Source organism: Cannabis sativa, chromosome 9, assembly GCF_029168945.1.
Source record: "Cannabis sativa cultivar Pink pepper isolate KNU-18-1 chromosome 9, ASM2916894v1, whole genome shotgun sequence".
NCBI lineage: Eukaryota > Viridiplantae > Streptophyta > Magnoliopsida > Rosales > Cannabaceae > Cannabis > Cannabis sativa.
In genome coordinates, this window is record NC_083609.1 from 52,167,137 (window position 1) to 52,178,148 (window position 11,012).

Here is an 11,012-nt window from a genome sequence, read left to right on the forward strand (position 1 = left end):
ATTTTCACTCAAGCAATAATGATCTAATTCTTACACAAATTACAAAGATCGATAGCTATTTATATATTTACATTGTTGCCTAATATAGCTCTGAAACTATCGTGGCACATTTACACCGCCTTAAAAGTTCTAGCTCATCACCAGCAATAATAATCCACGTTAGCTTTGATAACACACTTTCAGTACAGACAATCGAGAAGCTTTAATACTGACTAGCTATCTGGATAGGTACAAGCGCTCCTTCCTAGATGAACAGCCAAGATTGACGTGGTACATACGTGGTACAAGCTTACCTGGAAACACCTTCCGTGTTGTACAAAGTCTTCTACATAAGACTTTCTGGATCCACACCAAGCTTCCCGTATCTACTCTTCGGATTCACAGCTTCCCTTTCGGATGACAAAACTTGTAACCATAATCAACAATTACCAACATCAACTTTCGAGAAGAAGGTTCACAAGATTAGAATACTCCAAGAATGCCAAAATGAGAGGGTGTAATTTCATAGTGCACTCTTTTTTCCTTGATCAAGTTTTGTCTCACAACAAAATTTTTAATAAGACAGTTATTATGAATATTCAAGGGAGAGTATTATAAATAATAAATATTTCTAAATGTCCAAATCTTTTCAAATCAATTACTTGTAATTATTATTCTCTTTTTCTTAATTTTTTAATCTATAATCATATATTTGTATAACACTAAAATAAAATTCTTAGAAAATTCTATCTCCTTTCTATTTTCTTTCACTTGTGGTGTATTATTTTATAATCATAATAATATATATACATGAAACAAAAATATTGTCAATGATTACCAAACATAAACATTAGATAATCCTATTGCCAAACAACTATTTATTTGAAATACTAATCTATAACCTATATAAAAGTGAGAATAGCTTTTTGGGCTTTCACTAATTGAATTACATAATTAGCCTTTACTATATATTCAATTATAAAAAATTTTAACTAAGCAATTGAAACATGTACACTATTTACTTTTTTTTTTCTAAACTAAGCTTCTCCCTAATTAACATTTTATCTTTTGTGAATATTTGTGAAAATGATTATTTTGTCTTATGTTTTGTTTTGTTGCTATCAATAAGTATATTTTCAAATAAATAATGCATTTTTATTTGTTAAGCTAATTTTACTAATAATTATTATTTATATAACCATGCCTATAAATATATATTTTGAATGAAACCATGCCTATATATTAATAAGCATATAATATAATAAAAGAGAATTATATATGTGTATATATAATTAAATTGATAACACATATATATTTTGTGATTTATGAATATTTTTTTTTAAAACCTATTTTTCCTTTTAGTATTAGAAATAATATTAAATTTTAAATAATACTATTATATCTAATAACTATTATTTTAGAAAGTAATATTAAATATTTAAAATTCTTTCTTTCAAAAATTAAGTTCACTTAAACAAATCAGATTTAATTTTTTTCATATTTACCAATCATATTCATATTCTTTACATACAAAATTGCTATTCTCAAAACATAAGAATTGAAGGTGCAAATTTCTTATATGAATCAACAATAATATATTTTAAGTTGGATTTTTTTAATTATTAGAAAAAAATATTTTATTAATTTTTTTAAGAAGAGGCATAATTTAATAGTGGTCAATGTTCATGAGAAAAGTAATTAATTTACAACGACAAATGAACTGTGAAATGATAAAAAAGAATAAAGTTAACAAAAGTACTATATGTTTGTAAATTGAAGAGTTCACAAAATTTTATCACCATAATGTATATTTTAGAGTATACAATTTGATAGTGTTATAAATTTTGTAGATAAAATATTAATTATTTTCTTAAAATAATTGTGCTTAAATAAGCTACACGTGCGAAGCACGTGAGACTCCACTAGTAATAATAAAAGTCTCCATCCGAAGCCAAAAAGCAAGGTCGGTGACTCGGTTGCATCATATCTAATCCTTATCTGACTTCTGACTCCAAAGAAACCCTCCCGTATTGTTCTTTTTTTATCATTAAATAAATATGGGGTTACCTTTTTATTTGTTTATTGGTATTAATTAAGATTTATATTTTCGTTTTGAGTCCCCGAATTCCCATTTATTATCACGAAACTTCCATACTCATTCATCGGAAAAACAAAAGAAATAAAGAAAACTCTCTCTCTACTCTCTTTACGTCTTCTTCCTCCAATTTCCCTCATTCGAACCCTAATTCTCGATATTTTGAAACCCTTCTCCACTCCTGATCTTAGCAACTATGGCATCTGGATCTTCGGGTAGGCCCAACTCCGGTTCCAAGGGATTCGATTTCGCCACAGATGATATTCTCTGCTCGTATGAAGACTACAGTAACCAGGAATCCTCCAATGGTAGCCATGGGGATCCAGTGATCACTTCTAGCTCCGGCCAGGTACTTTGATGCTTGAAATCCCGGAGTTGATATTAATTAAGCTGTTATGTTATGGATTCTTATATAATTTAGTTTTAGGAGCGAGATAGGGTTTTGGGTCATATCGATAATTGATGTATATCTGTTGCTCTCCTGAGCAAGACCTCTATATATGTGTATGTGTGTGTATGTAAGGCCATTTCCATTTATTTATATGTGGTGGATGAGAATAGTCTGATCTTTTCGATGTTATTAGAATTCATTTGCCTCTGAGTCTGATTCGTTGTACATATAGCAAAGTACCCAATTGCTTCGGTTTGACTTTTGTAAATTGTGATTCGAAAAAATTGAATAGAGGCGTGTGCCTTTAACCTAATATCTGTTGGAGTTTCTTCTTTTAAAAAATTGTTTGTTTCTTTTTCCTTCCTTTCTGTTGGATTTTAAGAGCTCAAGATTCGAGTCCGATGGATTGATAATAAAGATATATTTTGTGACTATTTTTATAAATAAATGAGTCTTCCCAATGAGCGGGCAATTAAAAACCCAGTCTAAGTCTAAATTAAAGCGAGAAGGAAATTATGGGTATCGTGAATTATTAGAAAACATGACACTAAAATTCATGTGTTCTTAGTTACCAGTTGTTCTATTAGAGTTAAGATATCATATCACTAGATGTTATTTGAAATTAAACGTATTTTCACCTTTGTTTTGTTTTCTCTGAGGTTTTATGCCAACATTACCTCAATTTTTATTTCAAAAAAAGTTTATGCAGGCTGTATAATGTCCTTGACTTGCTGTACCCGTAACAAGTTTCTGAACAACATATTTTTTTTATGCATCAGGATTTCCACAACGGTCGAAGGGGAAGATCATCAATGTTTCCAGGTGCTACTTATAGCCAGCCAGAAGATTCTTTCAACCAAGATCTGGTTTCTGCTGTGGAAAAAAGCTTGAAAAGAAATGCTGACAACCTCATGCGTTTTCTTGAAGGCATTAGCTCAAGGCTTTCACAGTTGGAACTGTATTGCTATAACCTTGATAAGTCAATCGGGGAAATGCGATCTGATTTAGTTCGTGATCATGGAGAGGCTGATTCAAAACTAAAGTTTATTGAGAAACACCTTCAAGAAGTGAGTTGAAACTCTTAAGTTTTTAAATTAGGAATATCTTATTTTAACTTGTCTTTTGTTCATTCATGATTTTTTTTGGCACTTGTGTTTGAATTTTAGTTCTTTTATTCTTGTGCATCAGAGAATTTCTTATGCAAGCTGGAGTAAGTTGTCTGGTGTCTCTCATTAAACTACTGAAGCAGCCTTATTTTATTTTGCGTGATTTTTATTTTCTCTACCTTCTGAGCACTGCTTATGGTTATGCAGGAATATAAAGTTTGGTGCCTTCTAAAAGATTACATGTCTTTATTAAATCATATTTGAGGGATAGCTTGGATTCATTATAATTTAAACGAGAAATACATGGTTAACCATAGGAAACCATATGCCACTTGAGGCTAGCTCAAGTTGTTGGCTGTGTGTGTATGGGAGGGGTGAACGGAACGAGTCCTCTTGATGTATATGTTTATCTGTATATATGGATGATATACTAAGTATTAATAACATTTGTAGATTTGCTAATCCACGTTCATGATGTTGCCAATTTTATGAGTTCAACATTTTTTTGGAATGTCTTCTGCTTTCTATAGCCAGGTGTTGCATTTTACTTAGATCACTAATATGGGGTGTTTGGTATGGGGGTTTGGGTTCTTGGTGATGACAATGTAAAACCAAACCTGTGTTTGGTATAGTTTTAGTAGAGGGCTTATGATTAAGTGAGCCCCCACTTTCAAGTTTATTAGTGGGGTAATCTGAAGCTCTTTAAATACTTGAGTTTGAGATTCCCTTAATCTCAACCCCTCAACTAAAACCCACCAAATTAAACTCTTATACCAAACACCCCATATAGGTTTTAGCATGCCTCCCTTTATATCTCTTGTTGATATTATCGCGTTGCTTTTTTCTTCTTCATGCAAATAAAGCTAGATTAACTTATTTCACAATATATGTTCTAGGTTCACAGGTCTGTACAAATCCTAAGAGACAAACAAGAGCTGGCTGAGACTCAGAAAGAATTAGCAAAACTTCAACTGGCACAGAAAGAATCTTCTTCGTCCAACCATTCCCAATCCACTGAGGATAGAGCTTCACCGCAGACTGCAGATCCCAAAAAGACAGAGAACACAGCTGATACTAATAACCAACAATTGGCTCTTGCCTTGCCTCATCAAGTAGCGCAACCACAGCAGCCTGTGGCACCTCCCCAGCAGGCTCCATCTCAGAACGTCTCTCAGCAGCAATCATATTATTTAACTCCACCTCAGATGCCAAATCCACCGAATCCAACACAACACCCTCAGAGTCAATATGTGACTTCTGATTCTCAGTATCGGAACACCCAACTGCAAGACCCTAGAGTGGCACCACAGCCTGCACAGTCTCAGGTAAATCAGACACCTCCAATCCAGCAATTCCCTCAGTATCAGCAGCAGTTGCCCCAACAGTTGCCGCCTCAGCAAGTGCAATTGCACCAACAGCCTCCAATGCAAAGTCAGGTTAGGCCGCCATCAACTGTGTACCCTCCCTATGCACCAAGTCAGCCTGGAAACCAACCTCCACCCCCAGAGAATCCAAATGGCATGTCGATGCAGGTGTCATATTCTGGTATTCCTCAACCAGGAACCAGTCGCTCTGATGCTGTGCCTTTTGGTTATTCTGGCGCTGCTAGAGCAGCTCCACAGCAGCCGCTTCCACCTCAGCAAATTAAGGGAGCTTATGGAACACAACCTGGAGACGGATATGCAGCATCTGGACCTCACCCTGCTCTTCCGCCTGGAAGTTCATATATGATGTATGATAGTGAAGGCAGCAGAGCTCATTATCAACCTCAACCTCAACCTTCTCACTTCACCCATGGTGGGTATCCTCCAGCGAGTGCCCCTCTTCAGACTCAACAAAATGCGGGCCCTAATCTTATGGTCCGGAACCAACAGTTCATGCGGAACCATCCCCGTGGCGAGTTGATTGATAAATTGTTGAACATGGGGTTCAGGAGTGATCATGTTTCAAGTGTGATTCAGAGGATGGAGGAGAGTGGTCAACCCATTGATTTCAATTCGGTGCTGGATCGGTTGAATGTACACCCTTCAGGGGCTTCTCCTCAGAGAGGATGGTCAGGTTGAAGATGTTTTGGTATCATATCTGACATCCAAATTTCAGTGGTAATCATTGCGTGTTTTATTATGCATTGAATAAAGGCTGATATATTGTCCACGGTGCTCTCGTGTATATGGTTAGAGTCATCAGGGGTATTGTATATCTATTACCTCATTCCAAGGCCTTATTGGTATTGTATTTAAGGCCCTTCTTTAATTATGTCGAAATAGAACTCACTTTCTGGTAGATGACAATTGCTTCATTTCTCCTTTTTTTTTTTTTTTTTTTTTTTTTTACTTTAGACTGAATCTGTCTACCAGCCAGCCTGGTGTGTGGGGTAGCTTCATACGAAGTTTTATTGTAGGCCCTCCACCTCCTGGTACTGAATTTCCTTTTTTAGTTTTATATGCACTCTCTATTTATGGATCTCCTTTTCTTATAATTGCCAAATAGCTATATCGCACATTGATAAAGCATAACACCATGTTTTCAAATATCATTATTATACGCTAGAACTTTAAAAGCTTCAAAAACTTCTTTTTAAGTAATTTATTTTGTATTAATGGAAAACAACACTGGATACAATTTAAATTTGAACATATGATAATGTTGTGTTAACTTAAAGTTGTGGAATTTGGGGGCATGAGCCGAGGGAATGTGATGTTGAGGTTTCGACGGAGAAAACAAAGGATGGAGTTCTTATTTCGAAATATGGGCCATGGCTAACGGATGATGATTCAATTTTGAATTGTTTCGTAGCATTCTGACAACGAAGATTGAGTGTCAATGATATGGAAATGGGTGCAAGTAGATGTTCAACTACTGAACAAGAGAGAGCAAGTGAGGGTGACCGGCGCATTGGTGGAGCAGTTCAGGTTGACGTGAATGACAGTGGAACGGAAAGGCATGTGACTAGAGAAGTAACTGCATTGGCAGGAGAGTTGGTTCACCATATGGGAAATTCAAATTAATATCCTTACTTATCTTAAAATTTTTCTCCTATACTTATAGTTATACTTAACAAAATTAGTTATATATAACACTTTTATTGTTTTCCCCATAATACTCTCCCCAATTACATCTACTCTCTCCAACCTTCTATTCCCATCAATTTCACACCCACACCAGAATCCCATATTCCACCACCACCAAATTTTTTTTTTCTTCTCTTCACTAATTAATACACTAGAAGCTACAACCTTCCACACTACAAGCCACCACACTAAGCCACCACATTAGAAGCTAGAACACTACAAGCTCCCATATAGCATCAATGGGTAAGTAATTATTATTATTATTTTTTTAAATCTTGTTTGTTGTTGTTATATTTAATTAAGAATGTTGTGTTTGTTGCTTAATCTGTGGATTGTTGCTGTTATTTTGCTGTTTTTTCAGTTAAAATGTTTGCAGCATGTGAAAACTGGATTTTTGCTGGTTTTTTGCATTTTTTTTCGTCGGGCCCGATGGGGGCCCGATGTAGGGGAAAAATTTGTTGGCAGGGGTGAAGGTCCGATTGGTCCGATGCTCCTCCAAGTTGGTCCTATGGTCGGACCAATCGGACCCCATCGAATCCGATGCTTTTTTTTTCTTTTTTAATTTTTTGAACGTGGGTCTGATGCTCCTCCATGTGGGTCCGATGGTCGGACCAATCGGACCTGATGGCTTTTTTTAATTTTTTGAACGTGGGTCCGATGCTCCCCATGTGGGTCTGATGGTCGGACCAATCGAACCCCATCAGACCCGATGGCTTTTTCTAATTTTTTTTTAATTTTTTGAACGTAGGTCCAATGCTCCTCCATGTGGGTCCGATGATCGAACCAATCGGACCAATCAAACCCGATGGCTTTTTTTAATTTTTTTTAATTTTTTTAATTAATTAATTATTAATTATTATTTATTATTTTATGATTAATTTATTTTGTATTGATTTATTAATATTTGTGTTATTAATTAATCTTTTATTAATAATTATTAATTATTAATTATTATTTTAGTTAATGTTTTAAGAATTATTTTATTTATTATTGAGTTATGAAGTATTGTTTAATTAATTATTGTTTTATTAATTGTTAATTTTTTTTATTTTTTTATCAATAAATGTTTTATTAATTATTAATTATTATTGTTTTATTATTTATTATTAATTATTGTTTTATTTTTTTATTAATAATTATTTTATTATTAATTATTAATTATTGTTTTATTATGAATTATTAATTATTGTTTTATTTTTATTTTTTTATTAATAATTATGAATTATTAATTATTATTTTATTAATTATTGTTTTATTTTTTATGGTTTTAGTAATAATTATTAATTATTATTTTATTATCAATTAATAATCATTATTTTATTATTAATTATTAATTAATATTTTTTTAGTGAGATTTTTGTTGTAAATTATAATTGTGTTTTTTTAAATGTATGTGGCAGGTTCAACTGTTAATGCGTGTGTTATGTATAATGGTGTTTGGGAGCTTGATGGTAGAGATTGGGTTTATAAACGGGGCAAAAATTTGACATTTGACATTGATCCGAACCTAAGCTACTCAGGTTTGGATGATGTTTTGTAAGAAGAACTGGATGTTGACAAAGTGGAGTATGACTTGAAATTGGAAGTAAATTACAAGTACAGGAAAGGCTATTAGTACGCCCTGAAGTTATTGGAAATGATAAGCGTTCAAGGTACTTTTTATCTACACTTGCGAAGAAGCCAAATGAATTTACTCCTTTGTTTGTGACTTTGTTAAAGAAGAATGTTTGCGTCGATCCTAGTCCCACACCAAGTTCTATTAAGGATAATCGTAGCGAGGTTGGAAGTTTTGTTCTGGAAACAAATCCAGAGGTGTTGGTTGCGGATGTATTACCTGAATTAAACACTATGATGCCGAGTGCTGATATTATAGCACAAATGCCATTCATTGATGGTTTTTTTGATGGTCCAGACCCTGAATGTTAAGTTGAGGGCAATGATGGCGTAAGAGACGACCAAGGTACAGAGGCCCCTGCTGCTGTACCTTTGAACTTGACTCCACTATCGTACCAAATACCATCGAGGCCACCGACACGGAAAAGAATGCCCCGTAGAGAAAATTGTCAAACACCTGGTACTAGTAGTAGTCGTCTAGGCGAAACCAGTCATGCTAGAAGAACTACTGACAGTACAGGTCCTAATAATGGTAGAGAAACCAATGATATTAGTGGTCCTACTGATGCTCAAGGGACCAATGTGACTGGATGGAGCGATCCATTTTCTTCTTCGACAAGTTACGATAAATTCAAGGAGAAAATGTATACAAGAGAAGACATCGAGGATCATAGTCATTATATATCTACGGGTGGCACACCAGGCGGGGAGTTACATGTGGGAAAGTTTTTTAGAGACAAAGAACATTTAAAGATGGTTGTTGGCTTGTATGTAATGAAGAAAGGGTTTGACTACTACATTAGGAAGTCCGGTACTGATATTTGGTACGTCACATGTAAGGATACAGATTGTGGGTGGAGATTAAGAGCGAAGAAGAATGTACTTTCTAACATGTTTGAGGTGAGTACATTTCATAATGTACATACATGTTCCCTTGATCTTCGAGGAAAAGATAACCGTCAAGCATCACCTTTGATAGTTGCCCATCTAATTAAGGATAAGTTCGCAACTGACGGCTCGGATCACTTGGCCTCTGATATAAGAAAAAGTATGCACAAGGATTACGGGATCCAAATGAGTTATGAAAAGGCATGGAGGTGCAGAGAGAAGGCACTACACCTAGCTCGGGGTACACCTGAAGATTCGTACTCAAAATTACCTAGTTACTTGCACATGCTACAGTTGAGAAATCCAGGTACCATCACGGATTTTGTGGTAGAAGATGGTCGCTTCAAGTATTGTTTCTTCTCTCTGGGTCCTTGTATTTGGGGGTTTAGGTTTTGTCGACCTGTTGTATGCGTTGATGGGTCTTTCTTGAAGACTAGGTATGGTGGGCAAATGTTGTGTGCAGTGGCTCTGGATGCAGGGAGTCATATCTTTCCGATAGCTTTTGCTATAGTTGACAGTGAAAACCACAATTCTTGGACCTATTTTATGAGAAAATTGAAAGAAACGATTGGTGATGTTGAGAACTTAGCCTTTGTTTCGGATAGGCATCAAAGCATTGTTCGTGCTTTGGATATCGTGTTCCCTGATGCACACCACGGTGCATGCTACCACCACATTATTATGAACGTCAACCACAAGTTCAAGACTGACGTCTTCACGAATCACATTTACACATGTGCCTACACGTATTCAAGATCAGAGTTTCACAGAGAATTTGAGAACATTCGGGCAATGAATGTTGCGCTTGCACAATATCTTGAGGAAATTGGATTTGAAAAATGGGTCCGGTCGTACTTTCCAGGGGTACGTTACAATGTAATGACGAGCAATTGGGCTGAGAGCTTCAACAACACAACTAAGGACGTAAGAGGCTTCCCGATCACTGCTGCTGTAGCATTCCTGAGGTCCAAAGTCCAAAAGTGGTTTGCTTCACGAAAAGAAAAAGCTGACAAGTGGACGAAACCCGTAGCACCAGAAATGGAAGAGGACTTGACATTGCATTTTGAAAAAGGTCGGTATTTGAAAGTTGACTCATGTGGACCTTACACGTTGCAGGTTCACCCTGGAGGAACAGTTCTGACCGGTGGCGTAGTGGACTTGCAGGAACAGACTTGCACTTGCGACTTGTTCCAGTGCATGAAGTTTCCTTGTCCTCATGCATGTGCTGCATCTCAGGAGCGAAGTATTAGCGTGTACACACTATGCTCGCCATATTACACAACAGAATTTGGAGGAGGACATATGAAGGAACAATTATGCCAGTTGGTGACGAGGATTATTGGGCATTGCCTGATGACATAAAGAACATGTCAGTTGGAGTGCCTGTTGAGAAACAACCAGTAGGGCGATCCAAGAAGCAAAAGGTTGGAAGAATTAAGAACAACCGAACTGCTTGTAACGGTGAAAGGATTATCAAATCACGAAATTATAGCAAGTGCGGTGCCAAGCGGCACAACAAAAGCACTTGCACCTACCGAGGTTAAAAATGAATTTTTAGTTTATTTGTATTGTGATGGCTTGGACTATTATGTATTGTTATTGAATTAATGTCGGACTAATTTAAACATTGGAATTTGTGATATTTTATGTTTACATAATTATTATAATTTGTTGCATGAAAGAAAGGCATAAAGTTTGTATGAACTCTTAAAAAAACATAAACATACCAATAAAAAAAACTAGTTACATTGTTATCTTAATAAATACCAATTAAAAAAAATATTTGTTCATGCTAAATTCTGGTAAAACAAATCTACACACCACTGCTCTCTAAATTTCTTCATATTGTCATCGTGCATACTATCAAA

General features: G+C 35.4%; 1 protein-coding gene across 1 annotated transcript; it reads left to right on the top strand.

Annotated features, from left to right (window-relative positions):
* The first annotated feature begins 1,944 nt into the window (after positions 1–1,944).
* On the top strand, positions 1,945–5,854 carry LOC115722186 (uncharacterized). Its single transcript, XM_030651320.2, has 3 exons — positions 1,945–2,423; positions 3,245–3,532; positions 4,468–5,854. Exons 1-3 carry the CDS (start codon positions 2,271–2,273, stop codon positions 5,632–5,634), a joined length of 1,608 nt encoding a protein of 535 aa, XP_030507180.2. The 5' UTR covers positions 1,945–2,270; the 3' UTR covers positions 5,635–5,854.
* Positions 5,855–11,012: the final 5,158 nt, after the last annotated feature.

Coding starts and splice junctions, on each gene's coding strand:
- LOC115722186 (XM_030651320.2), top strand. CDS start 2,271: ATGGCATCTGGATCTTCGGGTAGGCCCAACTCCGGTTCCAAGGGATTC. Junction 2,424..3,244: donor TCACTTCTAGCTCCGGCCAG/GTACTTTGATGC, acceptor TTTATGCATCAG/GATTTCCACAACGGTCGAAG. Junction 3,533..4,467: donor TTGAGAAACACCTTCAAGAA/GTGAGTTGAAAC, acceptor TATATGTTCTAG/GTTCACAGGTCTGTACAAAT.